Source organism: Caretta caretta, chromosome 2 (assembly GCF_965140235.1).
Source record: "Caretta caretta isolate rCarCar2 chromosome 2, rCarCar1.hap1, whole genome shotgun sequence".
Taxonomy (NCBI): domain Eukaryota; kingdom Metazoa; phylum Chordata; order Testudines; family Cheloniidae; genus Caretta; species Caretta caretta.
In genome coordinates this window covers 24,728,280-24,750,095 of record NC_134207.1, presented here as the reverse complement: position 1 = coordinate 24,750,095, position 21,816 = coordinate 24,728,280, and the positions used below count along the sequence as shown (strand labels likewise).

The 21,816-nt window shown below is 39.0% G+C and overlaps 1 protein-coding gene across 2 annotated transcripts in view; it reads right to left on the bottom strand.

Annotated features, from left to right (window-relative positions):
- Positions 1 to 4,080: 4,080 nt before the first annotated feature.
- The window catches only part of MRPL13 (mitochondrial ribosomal protein L13), a 46,249-nt gene continuing 28,513 nt past the window's right edge, over positions 4,081 to 21,816 (bottom strand). For both annotated transcript variants that reach the window (XM_048841574.2, XM_048841576.2), the window contains exon 7: positions 4,081 to 4,380. In XM_048841574.2, the coding sequence (XP_048697531.1) occupies positions 4,356 to 4,380 (25 nt within the window). In that variant the 3' untranslated portion in view covers positions 4,081 to 4,355. The remainder of the gene's footprint in view (positions 4,381 to 21,816) is intronic.

Sequence of the window (21,816 nt, the reverse complement as noted above, 5' to 3'; positions counted from 1 at the left end):
TAGAAAGAAATTAATGCTACTGTAACTGCAAGGGTAGGAAATTAATATACTGTTGTCTACACAAAGAGTATTTGAGCAGTAAAATGTATAGTCAGTCAGATACAGGGCAGAGTGCTATCCATCAGCTTTAGACTTTGGATACAATGCTGAATAAGCGCAAATCCACTCAACTGGTTTCCTTTCATGAAAGGGATTTTTTCTGGTCTGCACTGCCACTCATGTAACTAGCCAGCTCAAATGTACATGTCAGTACACAGAGTAAATCCCAGCCTACAAACTTGCCTTTCTAAAGAGCTTTCCCCACCTCTTCAAAGAACATACATTGAAAAATTCAGAGGGAATTATTTACGTGTCATAGGTGCCTATCACGTTGGTATCTAAGCTCCAAAACCAGATATACAGAAACTATGACGTTGGTCTCTCTCTACCATTCACTAGAGTTCAATGATGTGTGTTGTATTTTGTTGTTGCTGAAAGGTTTATTACTTAGAAAAGTGGGTCTAAAGCCGCATACAGTATGATGTTACCGATGCTTTACAGCATATACTTTGCTTATAACAAGCCCACCATTCTTAGCTCTGCAGATGATGTAAATCAGCATAGCACCCTCGGAAGTTAAGGGAGCTACATCAGTTTGAGAATGGCCCATTAACTAAATGTACTCAAAATTACGTCCCACAGTGAATCAGTAAGCTCTTTTGAGTGAGTGGCAGTAGATAATATTCTATCATTGGCTAAGGTCTACTTGGGATGATCCTAAAATAACATTGAAATGTTTTTCCTAACAGGTTAACTAGAGCGTTATGAATTAAAGATTCAGGATGTCAAAAATGCTTAGTTGTGTATATTATGTACAAGTATATTATGTACATAGACTGTGATTGTGACAGCAGTCTAGGGGTTTTATTCACATTGCCCATTAAAGTTAATAGATATGTCTAAACCCCTTAAATCAGTTTGATAAACTCAACCATTACACACACATTATATAGAATGTATTTCAATTTCACTGCAAGGTAAACTAATCCTGTCTCCAGAGTGAAGCCCCCCTATTAATAACCCCACTATAACATTAATTCTCTTAGAATAGTAATATAGACTCAAGCCTCTCTCATAATGAGGAGACTCATCAGGACTCTTTGCTCCATGTATGGTATTAACAGCTGCAGTATATAATCACTGTGCTAGTTATATTCTTGCTCCATATTCTTCAAATACTGCCATCAGCCACCATGGAACAGCTCTCCCTTCTGCCCCTCCCACACATAAATCCTTCTAATACACAAGTTAGAGGATAACTTTGAGGCAATACAATGAGAGTATTGGTAATGTTTCATATTATGAATTAATTTACGTATTGTAGTTCACAACTTGAGCGTATATTTACAGTTTAGTCAAGCAAATATTAAAATTATGGCTTACCATAATCAAAGTACTCCATGCACACAAGTTAATATATGTGAACCTAGTGTGTCCATAGTGTGTCCTCTGATGATAAGTACATGGGAGTGCCCATCTAACAAGTCATAAAAACTATTTTATTTGGAATTTGTGCACTTGCCAAAAAAAGTAAAAGACAGATGCTCAGGCTCAACATTTCCTCCAAAATCCAGTCACTTTTATCCTGAGAGTTCCAGACTTTGCCAGATGGTCTAATAAATTAAAGTTGCTGATTGTGAAGTATTTAACACAGGATGAATGGCTGAAACCATCCAGTGCCTACCTATAAAATATATACTGTATCCTCACACACAAAAAAGAGGGCTTATTTCAAGAAGTCGGATTTTTTTTTTTGTTTTAAAAAAAAAATACTCCTACGTTAATGACTGAAATTAGGTTGTGAGATCACTGGCTAAGAATGTTTAAGTCCATTTGAATGCCAAAGAAATGGCTGATATGAAAAATACATTGTAAGCAAAACAAAATGTACTTTCTCTTATGCTCTGGCTTTAGAAAATGGAGCCAAAATTTCCTTGAGAGACTAAAAGAATGAAAATTGGCATACAAGCAGTCTATATCCTCAACCCCAATGGCAATACTAGAATAAGGCCTTAATTCCATCACCACCTTCACTTAGGAGCATTGTGTACACATGTAGCCCCATCGACTTCAAAGGGGTAGTTTGTAGGAATAAAGTACACTTTTGAATGAAAAGATTCGCTGTAACAGGCCCTTAAAAGTTTTGCTTAATTTGCATCACTGAACAGTTATTTTGCTCATCTTCAGTTTCATTGTTTGGGATCAGTAAGAAAGATGCTACGTTTCTGTAGTTTAAGTAAAACAACCTAATTTTCCTAAGACCGGGTTGAAGGACAGATTTTGGTTTGAAAGGAAAGAGCTCTGTGCAATCTATTTGGTTTTCACAGTTGGTGTCCTATGCAGGATTTTTCTTGTTTCAATAGGCTCTTTGTCAACTGCAGTCAGCCCACGGTTGAGTTGCCATCCAGGCTTGCCCTTCCTCAGTTACCCAGGGGAAAATATTTTAAGATCAGGCACAGCTCAAGATGTACATTTCTGTGGCTACGTGCTGATCTACGGACAAACGATTTTGCACGAAAATTGTGACTAGGTGCAGTTTTTCCTCAAATTTTTCAAAGTAGCAAAGTTTATTTTAAGACAGAGATGGTCATGTGGACACCACCCCTCTGTCACAGTGTTAGTGTCCCAGGGCACCTAGGGGCCAAGATGGGGCCATTGCACTCACCCCGCCTCTGGTTTGCAGTGCCCAGGCATTCTGCTACATGGGTCTGGTTGCAGGAGGATCAGTCCCCTGGATGAGTCTCCAATAGTCCACCCTCTTCCAGGGTTGTCAACAAACTTGAAGAAATGAAAACACGACTGTTCCAAAGGTGTGATAGGGCTCTTTCTTCAGAGGGTCTCTGGTAAGCTGTGGTCCTAACGAAGCGTAGAAGCTAGTCTAAAAACATAGTCCCACAGTAATGATTCAGCGTCAGGCCTGCCCTTCCTTCAGGGAGGGAACCCACTGGTTGCCCAAGAAAATCTTGCCTTCAGCCAGCCCTTCAGGAGCTGAGGACTGGAAGCAGGCTCTCCTCTGTGGTCTGCCTCCAACTATCCGGTACTCTCCCTTTTTAAAGCCTTTCCCTCTGAGTGGGACATCTCTCACAGATGTAGCGGGGCAGGATTGATTGAGCCCATAATAGTTTATTAACCCAAAGCTGCGCCATGAAGGACTTGTGGAACCCATCACACCCTCCCATTTGTAATAATATAACCTCCTGCTAGAATGAACAGTGGTAGTACTGGAAAAGTAGTATTAGGAAATATTTAGTTGTCATTTAATGCAATTTAGCAGGTAGAAATAAAGAAGAGTCAGCACCATGTCACCATCCAGCTCTTTGCGGACTACTCGAAAGTGCACAGCGGACTAACAGTGGTCTATGAATTAAAATTTGGGAACTTTTAGGCTAGTACAAGCAAGAATAGTCCCCATTCTGTCTGAATGTTACAAAAATGTCTTAAAACTAAGAGAATGGCTTACAATATTGATTAACTTTTAGGTTAAACTGATGCTAATATTAATACAATATGATGGAAACTGCAGATTCACTTAGGGCCACATTCAGCAAAATCTCTCCTGACTTCCATTCAGCATGTCTTCAGAATCTGGAAAAGGTTTTCTGAAGAACTGGGCATAAAAGATTATGTCACAATACAGTTTTATGTGCACTCAGTTTAAAAATATTTAGTTATAAACAAACATGTAGAAGTGACAAATGGCTTCCTTATATACCACAAGTCACAGTTTCCTGAAGCTCCAAAAAAGGCTATGCAAGCATTAAAGAGGTTCTAAAATACTTTTCTTGATTTTTCTTAAAACTGGACTTTGTATTCTATTACATCATAAAATGTGTGAAAATAAACCATCTGCTCTGGCAGGTCAGTAAAATAGTTAATTTACAGTTACTGTACAGTTCATGGGAGTGAAATGTCCATAATTATTCACTATTATTCCTTGAGAAAAGGAGACACAAAGTTCTGCAGCATTTAGTCTGAGATAGCTTAAGTGTCAGTAAACAACATGTTTCCATTAGATGTAAATACACAGAAAGATAACTGGAGTTCTCTATAGAGAAATAAAAAAAAATCCTTTTATTAACATTCAACATCAAAGGCCAGATTCATGCAATACATTCTCGAACAGGTAACGTCAGAAATACTATATCAGTGTTTAGCTTGGTGTTTCCATTACACTAAAGATGACTGATCTTCCCCAAACAAATTTGCCTTGTACCTGAAAAAAATCTGTCCTCTACATAGAATGGATGATTAAGATGCATGTGGGTTTCCAAGTTAATGTGATGCTGGAACTCATCCTTTCCTCTTTCAGTTCTTTTTCACATTTTTCGATAATCTTTAGGTCTAGAAAAAAAAATCATCATATTTCATCAACAAAAGCAGGCATAGAAAATACTTGTTTGACTTAAAATTTCTGTAACCATCATATGTATTGTAATTTCCTTACTTTTGGTGCCTGAAATTTCAACCTTATGGTTGGTGGGGTTTTTTTTGTTTTTCTTTTTGGTAAAAAGAAAAATGAACACATAAATCTAGCAATAAATGATCAAACCAGAGCTTTGAGAATTTACAAGCCTCAAGCTTTGTTTGCAAGTTGTTTGATACCGGGTCTAGGTTAACTGCTCCCTACCTTCACAAATGTAACAGTGCATCTTTAAATGAGTGCATTCTTTAAATAGCTAAATACTGCTATTCATTTTTCTCCAAACTTAGGTTTGTTTTTAAAATCTGAATAAGCTCTACAAAACAAGACAAGTTTGAAGTTGAGAGCTTAGGCTATACTTTTGAGTTATCAAAAACCATTAAAGCTGAAGAATTTAAAAATCTACTTTACTTTGCATCTTTTCTGATGTTTATGTTTTGCATTTCAGTCTGCTTGGACAATGAAACTAGACTGGACTATTCATAGTGTCCTGGGGTTCACTAGCAAACAAAGGGGTTACTAGAACCTGCCACTCTCAGCCAGTTAACATCCACTGGCAGTAGGAGCAGACTTTTTTCTGACTCCTGCTGGGCACAGGGTCAGGCCAGATCCCAGCCTTTTGAAGACTTCTCAGTAGTGGCATGAGATGTGGCCCTGACACCCCCAGTAGAACCTGGGGAACAGTACAGGCTCCCCAGCCATTTTTGAAGATGTCTATTGGTAAACTGATGATATGGTAACTTGAGATGAAGAGAGTGGACACTGTGGACAGCATCATCAAACTGCTTTAAAACACAATCTGCCTTAATATAACTTATTAGAAAAAGCAACACAAAGCAACAGTTGCTTTCACCTACAAACTGCAAATGGATACAATAACTATATAGCTCTTTTCCAATTCTAACTAGATACAGAAAGATTTTAAAAAGTTGAGACCTCAGCGTAGAAGCCAAAATTGTGTACAAAAGGTTATTTCAGTAGACTTCATGTGAATCTCATTAGTAAAGACGATGTTTGGAATATTTCATTGTCATGTGCAATTCACAAAAGTAAACCTGACTACATTTTCAGATATGGAATTCAAATACCAGGAAGTCAGTGAAGAAGTATTGTGTACTCAGGCTAACTGCAGAAATTCACAACAGGGACCACACAAAGCATCTACCTAGATGGTTCCACAGAAACCAGGCAAAAATCTCACTATTTCTTGTTAGGTGTCAAAGCCACATGTCCAGGATTCAGCATTTTGCCATGGATTGTAAAGCTGTATAAAGGGCATATGTGAAATACTACTTTATATGAAAGCAACTGAAGTGGTGATCTAGAGTCAGATCTTAGCTACTTATCACATGTATTGCTATGCATAATTTACAGTTACAAGACATACTTTTACGAAAAAAGGGACAACGCTGACCTTTTATATTATGTACTACATGACTTTTTACCATTCAGTCAATTATCCCAGTTTAGCAGTGCACTGTTTGTATTAATTTCTGAACTCTGTCTTCATTCCACATGCAAAAACTGTAAACAACATGTATGGACTTACAAGGAAATATTTAAACAATTGGACAATGTTTATTCAATTATAATGTGGAATTGAAATAAGTCCAGCATTCAGTAGCTGGTAAATGAAGCAAAGCCATGTTTCGCAGAGCTTTGCAAGATGATATCTCCCCAAATCTTTGGAAATGCTCCAAACTGTGTTACTCTAAGATCACTCTCCATGCATGCTCATGTAGTTCAAAATGTTGTAGTGTCTGATGTGAATTAAAAGTGGGATTTTCAAAAGTGCTCAATATTGGCCTAACTTTGCTCCCACTGAACTCAATGGCAGTTTTACCTGACTTCAGTAACAGCAGAGTTGGCCAACACTCAGGGATTTTGAAAATCCCATGCCAGAGATACTATTGATTGCATGGCATAGTACAAGTTTCCTCTTTTGAGTATTTCATAGTCTTTGTGTGTGTACCAAATCATTCAATACACACATACAATAACGCTTCCTCTACCCTGAGCACTGAAATTTGTTTCTCTCTGAATGGCAGCTTAACATTTCAGTCCAGTCAGCTGGCAGTCTGTGCAGGTCAAGCTTATTATGTTAAACTGGTTACAGATCTTAGGATCCCACAGAACTTTTCACTGATCTGAAAACACATTCAGGATTGTTCTGGTTTTGTTTTTCTGCATGCAGACTGCAATTTGGACTTAAATTTTGTTGTTTCAAAGTCAAAAGGAATTGAAGCCTCAGTTTCCAATTGTATGAGGTTAATGAAGCTCAAAAGCTGATTTGTCTCTGCTGAAAGTCTACCATGAACAAACATAAAAGTTCTTAAAGCCTTTTCTGAAGTCATACTAGGCTTTAACAGTTATTGGTAATTTACTTTTTGAAAGCAATAGTCTCTGCTTTACAGACTGTACTTGGCACTGGTAAAGCTAAGCCTTGAAAAGTAGTACCTTTGGTAAGGATGATATCAATGTTTTGTCACAGAAAGAACTGAAGCTTAAAAAAAACTTGTCTAACTCAGAAAGAATTAGAAGCTATTGGTGAACATCAAAGGAAAGCTCCTTGCTGATAACCCCCATACATTGGGGGGGGGGGGGGTGTTCCACGAGGCAGGGAAATACTTTATCACTCTCACAACAAAACACTGCAATTATGCATTTGAACAAACTGTTTTAGTGAAACCTAAGAAAGTACCTATCATTTAACTACTTCAAAAAGGAAATGAGGTCTCCTAGAAAGAACCGGTTCAAAACTTCATGCGCTGGCTGAGGAAAAAGACTGTACGCATTTTAAAACACTGAATATTCCTATGAAGAATTTATCTGCTGCATGTTGTTAACTGCAGACTCCTGGGAGAGGGATACAACCTCTCCGCAATCAAAAAAAATGCACAAACGAAGGGAAGTAATTTTGGTTTTGCCAATAATATGTAATGTAAATCCATGCAGCTGATGTCTGCCAGCAATATGTACACCCCCCCAGGAATGTTACACTGCATATAAAAAAGCTTTGAAAACATAGATCAGTAAAATTCTAGGAAAAAAATTCCACTAATTTAAATAAGTAGCCTCTTCGAATGATAATTTCTATGAAGCTACTGTTTCTCCCTTACTAGGAAGTACTTTGGAATTATGCAAAAAAGATGTTGAGAGATGATCGTGAGCTGCAAAATTTGGATACAGATTTAAAATCTCTTATGCCCTGTTGATACAGCAGCATTTTTTCATGCCCCCTAACTGGGAAGAGATGGGCACAGCTGACTAAAACACTGTTTTTGTCCAGAGAACATACAGTTAATACTTGGTAAATTTTAATCTTCTGCCATCCTTGCTTGCTGCCTAGACTGGCGCACAGTTCAGTTTCTCTAACAAGTTAGGCATACGCTTATTTTGCTGTGGAGACAGAGGCATCCTTATACTGTCCCAGTGAAACTGGCAAATCTAATCCTCCCCTCTTTCCAAAACTCTGTGAGGTTAGACATGTCACAGAGAACTTTCCCATGTGATATAGGTGCCAGTCTATGTGCCTGAATTCTGAAGACTCTATCCCCCACCCTGTGAAAGCAATCCAGTAAGACTTTCCTTGATACATTACACAGAAAACGCTGGCCAATTTAAAGCTTCCAGAATTTTCTTTTGCAGGATCTATTGTTTTCAGCACATTGTCTGACTAACTTAAAATTGTGAGCTGTAGAGCAACCTCATCTATCCAGAATCATGTGTGAGGAAGTATGGAATAGCTGCGCAGAATGCATTCAAAATAAACCCAGTTAAGTACCAGGCGTGTGGGTGGCGATGCCACAGTTGTGATGGCAGAAAAGCTTCTCTGAGGACATAAATTCAATAATGTTACTTGTAACGAGTTAAGCCAATTGTGCCTCTAAATGGCTCCAGAATCACAGGTGTAGCATGGCTGATCCGGTTGCATCTACACTAGTCTTTTCTTTCCTTAAAAAGTACCATTGGTACATCCATCAATGAAGCTACAGCAACAGTAAGAGTGCTAATGTAGAGAAGCCATTGAGGTTTCAAAAAATATTTCTTTTCACCTTGCTTAAAGGAGGTCTAGATGGCAAGAACTACTAGGAGTTGACAGCAACTTGTCTACATGAGCACTCTCACCACTGCCATCAGCAACGGTAGTAGTGGGAAGCTAAGGAAAAAAGGCTAGCGTAGACAAGACCTCTGTTTAGTCCTTAACCTGCATCAGTGCATAAAGAGTTTTGTAAATGCCTAGGTTAGACACACAACCTCCCAGACACAGACATGAAAGTTAAGATTTACAGACTCTTAAGTACATTTATTTGCAGAACTTGTCCTTAATTCAGAGACTTGTCCTTAATTCAGAGTTTATGTAATTATCTGCAAAAAGGGTGTTAAGCCAACATAATACTGTGTTACAACTTGTAACTGTATAATAAAGCATCAAACTTAATCATTGGCCTCCAGTGTTTTATACCATATGCTGAGTTTAGTATTTGTAAATTTGTAAATATCAAGATAAAGCTTTGACTATACTTGTTTCCAGAATAAAGCAGAAAACAGAACCCATGAAAGAGTAAAAGAATGAAAAGAATTGGTAGTTTGAAAACAAGGAAGAGAAAAGAAAAACTTAAAAGGAAAATCCCTAACATTATATTTCATCATTTCCTCAAGAAGATGTCAAGGTTAGAAGGCTAGGGATCCTTTTTCAGTTTGCCTGTTTAATACCCATCTAGATAGTGTGAGTGGAATGCTAAACATGATCATACGGAGTCTTTTACAGTCAGCATTACATACTTGGGTATGCTGTGAGGCTAATAAGGTCAAACTACTTTAGTGTGCTGATTGTCCCGTACAAAGTTTCTTGTGCCAGGGCCTGAACTACCAGCATTCCACGGAGCCCCTTCATGTGGTCAGCAGAATGAGATCGTTTGAAAATCCATGAGGGGGTTGGGAAATTTTGGGGTGGTGGTGCTGTGATAACTGGGCTTACAGTTACCATAATTGCGAGTTCAACTGTCAGAATTGAGTGTAAGATGTCACAATAACCTATAACAACAAAGGCTGATGGGAAAAGGTAGCAAAGGGAGACAAAGGCTGAAGTAGTCCAAACAAAGAGGCCTATTGGTATAATTCAAGAACAGTGTTAAGATCATGGCTGGTAAACAAGAACAGTGTAAGACCAAATATCAATAAACCAACATTGCTATATTTGATATTACCCCTAATAAGGGGACAAAAAAATGAGAGGGTGGGCTATTCCACCCATCACTCTCTTTTGGGTTCCTTAAAGAAAAAGATAATGGAGGTGGGGAGAAATTGGCTACTGGAGCGAGTTTCACCGTCATGGCTACTACCCCTGCTGTCTCCTGGGACCCCAGGCCTTCGTAATCCTGATCCTGAGATGTCCTGACCGCCTCAGGAGAGAGAGGGAGGGACCCAGATGACACTCTCACTTCCACTGACTCCGGCTGAATCCCAACCACCATCTGGGATGTGAGACTCGGTCTCTCTCTTCCTTCCTCATCCCTCCATGTGTCCAGTTCCTTTTCCACCTTATTTCTTATCTTTCCTATCCCTCTCCTTTTTCCTTTTGTCAAATAAGGGTCTGGATAACCGGTAAAGACTGTATATTTTGCAACACTGCTGTAACCCTGTGACCAGGAAGAGGCAACTGAAAACAATACCCTAAACAACTTGAAGCTGGTATGAGTTTGCCAGGTCTAGGAGTGGCTGATAAGACTATGTGCTGAGCCTGTGTTTTTCCAGCAGGGAGGCTGCAAGGAAAAGTGGACACCAGAGGCAGAAGCTGCATTCTCTATCTTTGCTATTCTTTTCTCTCCCATTTTGTGTGCGTTTGTCTTGTTTTCTCTTCTTAGGAAGCAGGATCAGACTTTAACAACAATAGCAACAACAACAGCTCCAGCCCATCCAACTAACTTCTTCTCTTTTCCTCAAAAAGGACAATTACTACTATCCTTGATACACTTAAAGAGACTGTCACACAAGGGGATTAGTCCTTCTAAAAACTCTCCCCACAGAAAGGGGACAAAGGATGTTAAAACAAACGCCTTATTTAATACTTTACATTTCAAATGCTTTACCTGTTTTTCCTTCATTTTCTGTACCTTTAATAAAATATTATAAGGACCTTTAATAGTGTGTGTGTCATGGTACTAAGTAGGCTGAGATCTCTGTATGCCAGAGCCCAGGCCTTGTTTAACACTGGACAGTGACTGGGTTATGTTAACACTGGTAGCTGATATATTCCACCTGAATTAATACAACAGTGGCGCAGGAGCTCTCTCTTTTATGCGGTGGTCCAAAGAGTGTAAAAGACAGAGAATGAGTGGTTTTTATCCAAAATGCCTTGTCGTGCGTTATTGCTGGAAAGTGCAGGAACTGCCATACCAAATTGCCATACCAAATCAGATAAGTGGTCCTCCAAGTCCACTATAACATCTTTGGCAGTGGCTAGTTAACAATGCCTTAGAGGAGGTGCAGGAAACCTGAAATGGGCAAATAAGGAATAACTTGCCCATGGATAATCATTCTGGCTTAACACTTCAATGCCAGGTTGGCTTATGCCCTGAAAGAAAGGTTTATATCCCTTAAAATTTTTTCTGTCTTTCTTATTCCATGCTCATGTACATATGGATATTCACGTAATCTATACTGTTTAAATCCTAAACTCAGCCTCAATGATATCTTGTGGGAATCCAATCCACAGGCTAATTATGCATTGTGTAAGAAAGATGACAAACCCCTCTTTGTAAATATCCTTAAAGAGACAGCATCTGTGAACATCCCTCCCTCGTATAAAGTGGTGGTGGACTGAAGGGAGTTAAAAAGCAAACAAAACTAATTATGAAGACAGCTTTCAGAATAATGACCTGTAATTTTATCAAAAGGATTCTGCTGACACCATGTAGGTAGATTTCAGAGTAGCAGCCGTGTTAATCTGTATCCGCAAAAAGAAAAGGAGGACTTGTAGCACCTTAGAGAGTAACAAATTTATCTGAGCGTAAATTTTCGTGAGCTACAGCTCACTCCATCGGATGACACCCTTAGTGGTTAAGAAGACCAGAGGAATCACTGAGGTCTTCCTTGCTGAGACATGAAACTTGTTCTTCTCTCTTTCTCTCTGTTGAGAATGGAGTTGCTCAGGTAGGTTAATAAATTATTATCTAAGAGTCAGCAGTCTGAGTGGGCTACTGTAGGCATACAAATGTTTCATATACTACTTCCTTAAAAACAAACAAACAAAAAAAAAACAAACTGATTTTCCTTTTTTCAACCTCACATTTTGTCTCTGGTGATGCAACATTTATAGAAGTATTTCCACATGTAATTGCTTATCAAACAAAAATTGAATGCAGTGTAAGACAAATTCACATAGACACTATGATGAATTGTGGATTAAACGTAACTATCACTTTTAGCTACTATGAGAAAAATCAGTAAAACCTAGTTGTTTTCTTCAATATGATGCAAAATATTTTTTCAAATACTTTTTTCCGGCCTCCTCTGGTTATTTCAATCAAGTCTCAACAGACTTGCCATACAGTTCCATCTTTATTACATTCTTGTCAGTGCATTCCAACTAAGATGGTCTTTCTGCTTAGCAATATTTTGTGAAACAAAAGCAGGTTTCTGGCAGTCTCAGAAATGAAACAAGAAGAGATGCTATTGTTTGCGAAGGCCGGATTTGAGTTTTAATCTACCTATGCCACAATAGAACCAGCAAGATTTCAGCAATCTACATCCCATAAGAAGTCCAGCATCTTATTGCTAGTTTAGGGCACTTGCTGAGGGAGAACACACATTTTTTATACCATGAGCCAAAATAAACAATTGTAAAATAACACTGCTTACCTCACAGTAGTCTTCAGACAATAAATTAATATTTGGATTAACATACTTGGATTAAAAATGCTGTAAAACAGTGTATTATCATCGCTTATTACTTCTATACTAAATGGCCATTATTCTTTTTGACAAGATGAATTTCTCATATATCAATCTGTCAAAGAATAATTTTTCAAAACTATGTATTTAAGGGCACCATTAATCACTTTTTTTTAAAACTTATATGCATCAGGATTAATTTCACAACATGATTTGCAATACTAATTTCCCTTCCCCTCTCCTCAAAGAGGGAGTTACACGTCTGCCAAGTTTTTGCACTTCATGGGGCTAATAAAATGCTGCTCCTGATAAGAGGCAATTCTCTCTCCAACCCAGCTAAAAAAAAAAAAAAAGTAATGAAGAATCATCTTTTCATAGAACAATCTCTTTTCAAAATTACAATGTTAGTTTTGACACTTAGTACATATTCTGATGTATTTCAAATAGCTGATATGAAGCCAAACTTAACTGAGTGATCTCCTGATTTCCCCTGAACAATGACACACATATTCCCGAAGTATTATCCCATCCTCACTTGTCATTATATTCAGGTCTTCTAAACAATGATTTTTAAAACTGTCTCCACTAAAAGGGGAAATATGAAGATTATCAATGCTCCTAAAGAAGTTACCTGTCAATGCCTGCTCCTGGGTTAGTAGTGCACACCTGGTTTGAAAGCTTTGAAGTATTCAAAGTGCATTTCTTTTAGCACCTGCAGGCAATCATCCTTCCTCATCAGTTGAGGAGAGTGACCAAGATACAGATGGGAAGTCCAGATATTCATTGCAATCTTACCAATGACAAGTATGAGTTTTCAAATGGGTCAATGCCTTAAAGCTAAAATATTAGAGCTGTACACCAATAACCTTGCACAAAGATTAATATAATGGCAAAGTTGAAAAGGGCATTTATAGGTTAGAATTTGGTTTAGATTTTGTTTGCTAGTATGAGTGAGTGAGGAAACAAAAGTTTCCATACACATAAAAACCCCGTACAAATTAATAACCATTCCGTGTGAAAGGCAGCTGGTAACAGTTGTATGTGATCTATTCTACGGGTTTTTTGCAGAATAATTACAACCATTCTATAAACTTTTTTGCAGAATAACCACAACCTGTCTGCAAGCTTCCAATATGCAAGATACAGATGTCCCCTGGCACTTAGTAATTCAACACTGTAAAATTTAAACAGATAAAGTATACTATCGGAGTACCGAAATTTAAGAAATTACTGATCAGAATTCCTAGCTTTTTCCCCCTATATCTTCACAGCAGTATGAAGTGCTGCAGGAGTGAGATTCATCCTAATGGACTGTATAAGGTTCTATGGATAGCTTGCTTATGTAAGTCATGTCTAGGGATGTAAAATAGTAAACGGTTATACGGTAAGCATTAGTCTTACCACACAGCCGTTAACCCACAGCCCCTGGCCGCCAGAGCAGCCCCAGCCCTGGGTCAGCAGGAGCACCCTCAGCCTCAGCACCTCTGGTCGGCCGGCCGAACATCCGGACCAGTGGCCCTGGGTCCCACCGGCAGACTGGAGCAGCCCCATCCCCTCTCCATTTAATCAGTTAACTGGTTAAACGATATAATTTTAACAGTTTAACTGGTTAACTTTTTAAACAATATTTACATCCCTAGTCACGTCAGCCTCTTGAGTGCTAATGTATTATAGGGAAAAACCCACACAGGAGACTATTAACTAAGCTGAAGATTGTACTACTGAGAGTTTCCTGCTAATTATTTATATATTCTAATTAATTATATTGTCAGGGGCAAGGAAGATGTTTGCTCCTCTGTGGACATGGCTGGGTGGCCTGGCACTCAAAGCTTGGGAATTTCATTGGCGCTTCTGGAGACAAAGGCCATCTACACAGATGGAAACAGCTCCAGCCCCTTGGCAACAGTCCCAACAGAGTCCTTCCCTGATTTCTGGCCCCAGCATTTACATCCTGCTTCCTGGAAGGGGTTGCTGGGGCTGTTCTAAAATCATGAATAGGTTTCAACAGAGCACTACTGGGAGCCAGCTACAGCAATATCCCACACTTCATCCACCCACCCACCCACCACTGTGGCATAGTTCTCAGCACATTCCGGACACTACCACACCAGAATCATACAACTCTGAAAGCAGAGAGCCATGTTATTCGAGGAAGGAAAAGTGAAGGGGTTGGCTCTTAACAGACAACCAAGAACCATACATATGGAGACGCGCTGCTGAACCTGTGGGTGCAGCTGCCACGCAACAATTCCTTCCCAGCCTTGTGCTTCCCCAGCCTTAATGGTACGTTCACTCCAAGCCACATGCAGCAGCTGTCAAAGTCTGCAGGTCACCTCTTTCCCCTGGCTTCTTAGTAAAAAAGGCAGATATAGGTCCTCTCAACTGAGGCTCACCCCAGCCTCAGCGCTGCTTGTCAACTATTGTCTTCAAAGCATCCACAGCAGTTGCTATCTTAAACTGGGAAATGGAGGCTAGGGTTGGAAATATGCCCTGAGGGTGAAAGTATTTGGGAACTGAAAAGTACATAGAGTTTTAATTTTGAAAGGTGCATTTAGTGGTTAGAGCTCTGTCATTCTTTAAACATATAATCTACAAATATGTAAATTCTTCACATAACAGTGCCTTTTTCCTATGATATGGCCTCGATAGGTCCTTTAATGTTCTTCATGATCCAAATAATAATAATTGATAATCTTCCATAACTGAAATTCTACTTGGCATTGAGGACTGTGGCCTCTGTCATCCCCTCATCGTTATCAGCAGCATTTGTCTTCTGCAAGGCTCAAGTATCATTATCCCCATTTTGCAGACAGGGAAAATGAGGCACAGAGGTAAAATAATTTGCCCAAGGTCACCCAACAGGGCAAGGAACAGAATGCAGGTCTAGGGAGGCAGTGTTTCCTAGTGGGACTCAGGAGACCTGGGTCTAGTCCTGGTGCTGCCACTGGCCTGCAGGGTGACCTTGGACAGGTCACTTTACCACTCTGTGCCTCAGTTTCCTCCTCTGTAAAATGGGGATAATGATACTCAGCTCCTATGTAAAGCACTTTGAGATCTACTGATAAAAAGTGCTGTAATAAGAGTAAGCTATTTGTATCTTTTTTAACAGCAACTCTGTACAAGGTGATGGCATCAGTACTTTGTTTTCTTTCTATTTAATATCCAACCAGCCTAGAACTTTGATCACCCTGGAAATAAATCTAAACACACAATAAAGAAAAGCTATAAATCAAATTCAGTCAAAGCAGGAACCCTTCTCTTTCTCTCCCTGCCCTCCCAACACATCTCATAGTCATTAACAGTCAGTAGAGGCAATATGAATTAAAACTCCCAACCCACACTTCCACCTCTACCCCCCAAACAGAATTCCTATCCTAGTTGCCTCAGCCCTCTCCGCCAACACCTGCTCAAATAGATGGGCTCTGAAGCATGCCTTGGAGGTCTACGGGTTCAAACTGGGGGAGTGGGAAAGCACTCCTAAGGAAAAGTGCCTTCATAGAGAATTCCCTGATGACACTTCCCTCTATTTGTATCAAGCAGGATACAGCTTATAAAGCATGGGGAGAAAGGCTGTCTCTCAGGTATGTAAAATCCAAAATCCTTTTTTGGGGGTTTGTATATTGCACCGCTGGATCTATTTAAACATGCCTTTTCCATTTACAGTTACCTCAGACATCATTTTATATTTGTCTATTGTGCTTCAGTTTTCATTTACTGGCAACGATGGAAAAGACCTACAATAAACCATTACAAATCTAGATGCACTATTAGTTATATTTCCAGTGAGAGTACCATCAGCATTTAACATTCTTTACCTTCACTATCAAATTCTCATATAACACTACACACAAGAAATCTAAAAAATAACGTTTGATGTTCCCCATTAATGACTTCTTTCCAACTATGGAATTTACCAATTACAGTCATTCACTGTTATCTGGTTTTCAGCCAGTTCTCTGTCCAATGAGACAATATCTTCCCTCTTGTACCATGAACTCTTTTCTTAGCCAGTAATTTTTAATGTAAAACCTTATCAACATCCGATTATAGAACCACAATTGCATTTCCTTTGCCTATTAAACCAGTGTATCTTCAAATCCCTCCACATGCCAGTTAACCAAGGTGGTGATTCTGAAACCTTTAATTAAGACGTGCTCCCGCACTAAAGCAAACCACAGTGTTTTTTTAATGGGATCAAGTTAAAAATGGGTGTCAAGGTAAAAATCACGTTTGTAAAACACTATAGTGCAGAAGGTCCAAGCGAGGGTAGCAGGCGCAGAGGTGGGTTTACCCTATCTCGGTGCCCTCTGGATTCTGATCTGCTGGATGGGCCAAGAGGTCACTCTGATTTATGGCTCCTGTGCTGCCTACGGGCTTTGCAGCAGCCCAGAATCCACACAGCAATCGGTGCTACAGGCACAGCTCCTTCCCCCCTCTAACTTCAGGGCCTGTAACAGTGAACGGAAGGGAGAGGCCAGCAACAGGTCAGTCAAGTCAGCTCTGGGCTGCTCCTGCCCTAAGGGAGTTCTCCCTGCCCCTTGCAACTCCAAAACAGAGTGACATACAACAGCCAGGGCAAAGGCTAAAATCAGTCCCCCATGTCTATGTTATTGCAATTTAGGATGATTAAAAATGAAAGAATATCTGAAATCTAATTTTCTTTCCACTATGGCTGATCTTTGTTTACTTTTTCCATAAGTGTCAGCTAGAACAGTGGAAACTTAACTGAAACTGGCTAGTCTAGTTTCAGAGTAGCAGCCGTGTTAGTCTGTATTCGCAAAAATAACAGGAGTACTTGTGGCACCTTAGAGAATAACCAATTTATTTGAGCATGAGCTTTCGTGAGCTACAGCTCACTTCATCGGGTCACTTTCAAGTTCTCATGTGCCTGAACAATTCTATTAAGTTTGGACTGCAAACACTGCAGGGAAATGCTTATTTAATAAATAATTAAATAAATAAAATACTACTACCACTATTACAAGGCTGCTTTTTCCTTTGTATTTTGTAGCGTGCATGAAAACATTCTTTTTTAAATACACAGAACTCAGCCTTACATGAGTGTCTTTCTAACATTTCCTCTGCAGTATGTTGAGCTAACTAGTCCACAATTGTCTGTCATGTCCCATGGCCCATTTTTAATATGTGGGGTTACTGTCACCCTCAAGTCTCAAGAACTTGATCAGTCATTAAGGAACAACTGAAATATCATTTCAGTTTTGTAGTTTCTATGCTTATTTTCTTTGAAATTAGTACTGAAATCAGATGCTGTCTCCCTCTTGGGCTGACGCCTGTGCCTCAGCATAAGAGCTCAGAAGCTGGTGAAAAACAGGGGATACCGGAGCTGGATATTTACCCTGCCTATCTCCCAGGGCCTCCCACCAAAGTGTATATAAGGGCAGCAGCCCCAACTTCCACACAATTCCTTTTGGCCAGTAAGAGCAGTAAGACGAACTGAACTGTGCCTGTTGCAGACCATGAGAGTCCTTTTAAGTGGTCTTTCTCTGTTTTGTTTTACTTAGCTAGATAGGGTAGTTTAAATCAGAGATGTTATTTTACAAGTTTGCTAAGTTTTAGTTTCAGGGCTCCACTGAGCCTCTTTCTGCTCTAACTACTGATGGAGTCCCCATCATTAGGCACCATAGCTCATTAATGTATTCTTCCTCACCCCACCACTGTGAAGTAGGGAAGTACTTTTAAAATTATTATTATTATTCCTCCCATTCTTAGAGACAGGAAACTTTACTGTGTCAAATCATCTGTTCCTGAGCAAGCTCACAGAGAAGTTAGCCAAAGGCCAACTTTGAGGTCATTTAATTGAAGATAACATCCTAAACTTGACACAATCTAGATTCAGGCCAGGACATGAAAACCGAAACCACCTTAATGGCACTGATGGGTGACAGAAGGCAGACATCCATTCCTATTCCCCTGGGCCCCTCTGCAGCATATGATATTGTCTACCATAGGATACTGCTGGCTTGCCTTAAAGTAAATAGTTTGAGCACTTCCTGGATGGAAATAGTGATGGGAACGAGTAGGAATGGGAAACTATACCTCCACTACTAGTCCTCTCTTGCGTGAAGTCCACAATTCTCTCCCCTGTTGAGTGGTTCTGACACCTAAGAAAGGCCTAGTGCCTAGGAGTTCAACACACTAAGTGTTAAAGGGCAGCTGCAAGCTGAGTGAACATGTGGCATGCTCATTAGGAACATCAAATAATTTTACACAGGTCACTGAACAGCAGCTATACATCCACTACCAAACTGGGATAAGATGTGAAAAAATACAAGTGAAAGACTCTGTATTCTATTACCAAACTTGTGAGCAATGCAGTTCTCACGATCTCATATTCCTAATTTCCCCCCACCCCCCAAAAATACAGGAATGCAAAAATTCTATAAAGAGGAATCATATTCTGATCTTTATAACTTACGTGCATAAGCTCCTACACAGCTCCATGTGTCTGTTTCACGGACACAGACAATCAGACAGATCTTCATTCCCTTCTACATTGTGTTCAATACTAGACAAATGGTACGGACTAATGGGATCGATTCTCCTGTTGTATGTACAATTTACAAAGGTAACTGATTACCTTTACTGGGAGTTTCATACATGCTTCAGTTGAAAACATCTCCCCATACCGGATAATTATTGGAATGTTACCAGATTATTTGCCCCACTTTGATAAAAATCCTACATATCGATGTAAAACAAAAAACTGAAATCTTTACTACTTATTAATGTGATTTCTTAATTGTACACGGCTAGGTCATTGTTATGAGTATGTAATGGGAATTGTGCAGGCCTGTCCCAGTATACAGATTAATCCTTCTCACAGGTCCAGTTTATATTATGTAGTCCTATTTTTCAAAGGTATGTGTAATTCTTTAAAAAAATATTAAATTATGTTTTGGAGAAGTTCCATCCCTTGTTGTGCATTTACTGTCAAGTGTGACAGATGACTATTCCCATTTACATGTGCACTATCATATAGAAAATATGCACTATTTTTTTGTGGGTGGCAAATACTGTTTGAATAAATTTTAAAAAGGAGCCTAGTGACTTTTCCTTGTTTAACTTCATGTTAAAAACTGTGATTTTCTCTTACTTCTAAAAATAAAATCTTTTTTACCAGTTTGCCGTTCCTCTTCTATACTGAGGAGCTACTGATGGAACTATTTCTGTGAAGCAGAATGTTCTCTTCTCTTCATAACCCGAACTTTCTCTTTTAAAATGTATTTCCTCCTTCCTTTGTTTTCAATTAATTGCTTTGTTTGAAAAGACTTTTTGCTTATTACCCACTGCTTTATCATTACTAAGTAGAAATACAATCTAAATCATGTTTACAGTACAGTATTAAGAATCTGCAGCAATCACCTAAACATTAAATCTAAAAGTAAGTCCATTACACACTAGTGTCAAAGTGTAAGTACGAAGGGTTTCATCCTACAAAGTAAAGAGCATGCCTGCCCTTTGCCTTCAACTCTGACTGATTTCCATAGGACCCAAGGGTGATCACTACCTGACAGCAGCGTACAACACTTTGCAGGACATAGTCCTATGCTTTCTCACAAAACAAACTGCTATACTGTTTAAGAGTGTCATCTTGCAAACTATTTATTCCCATGTGGATGCTCATTCTCACCAGCAGTCCCACTGGAACCAATGAGACCAAGCGTGGGACTAATGAGAGGAGTAACTGTTTATAATATTGGGCTCTTCGCTTTTAAAGAACAGCCTGCTGCCTCTCAATATAATCTTTTTAAAATTATAGTGGTGATACAAATAAGCATCAGCAATTCCCTATCCCAGCATTCTATGCTGGCTAGTTAGAGGACCTGTAGTGCTTGCTGAGATAGGGAATCACTTATATTTATTTATATATTAAACTAACAAAACCCTTGTAATTTTAAATGATTTGGAACCATCATGTCACTTGCATGGCTAGCCTATATAAATATGGTCTTCCCCATTCTCTTCTATTGTTTTTTTATTAGATTGTAACCTCTCCAAGGCAGAGACTTTCTCTTCACATGCATCTATATAGTGCCTAACACACTGGGATTTTAACCCTGACTAGGGACTCAGTCAGTAATGCGACACAAATGTGCAATATTAAGAATAGTAATAAGTAGAACTGTTATGTATGTAATAGTGATATTTACATTGGTTGGTAATTCCATGTTGTCTTTACATTGCATTTGGTAGTCTAAATATTCCCAAGAAGTTACATTTCAAACCACAGAATCTGTTCTCACTCACTGCCCCGAGACCATGCCACTTCCTAAATCACAAAGCACACTAATAAAGAAATAATTAGTGACTGCAGGATGTGCACTGCCAATATTAAAATTCACCCATTTTAAATCTGAATTAAAGAATGACATGACTTTTTTTTAAAACTACAAATACCTTGTATACACATATGTACACTTAGGTATATTTTGTCTGACTAAGTTTTGGTATATTCCACACAAACTTCTTAGTGTGTTCATGGATACATCAGGGATTAATTCTGGGATAAATTCAGTGTCTATTTGCTTTTAGGGCAGAAATTAGCATAGATTATTGCTGCAAAGTAAATGCACCGTTCAGGATATTCAGATCAAGATCTGTGCAAGTTGTTACAAAGGTGGGGCAGGGAGCAAGGTGCCGAATACTTCCCCTGTAACAAGGCTCCGATGGTAGGGGACCTGGGGAGTGTAAATGCTTGAGATTTTTGGGAAGCTGGAAGTTTTGCAGAAGTTATATCTCATGCTTCCCCCACCCTGGGCTTCCCCCGCCAGGCTAAAGGACAGTAGGCCATAATTTAGTTGTAGTACTTCCCGCAACACACTGTTTCCTGGTAATACTGTTTTTCCTTTGGATTTCATGCACGTTAATGACTATTTAGTAACATTTGAAAATGGAGGCTGTCATACAGTTTAATTTGATATACAATGTTTTTGCATTGTGACCAAAAAGCCTGAGGAGACAAGCAGGGCAATATGAGAGGGTTATGAAGGAAAAAGAAAGAGACAGAGAGAATAGGGGTTGGTAGGGATGATTTTCCCTGCAACATTATTAGAATTTTCTCCTCAGAATTTTAATCTAGTATCTGAAACATACTCTGACACTGACATGTAATATATGTATTACTGCAACTTTGTGGGGAAAAGAAAAAACAAAAACACATCTCCATGGAAAAGAAAGTTTTCATCAAAGTGAATGAATGACATGCTTTCTGCCAAACATTCGGTCTAAAGGGCTGTGGTTTAGTAAAATTAATTTTCCCCACATATAATATCCAGAGAGAAATCATATTTTATTTGTATATATTATTTCACCTTATAGGATAAAGAGTTAAGGCTTCTTTCAGCTATGTCTAAAGATTGTAGAATATAAAGCAAATCCGCAGTTTAAGGGAGTTCTCTCTATGAATGAGAATCCACTACATTTATGAGTCATATACCAGG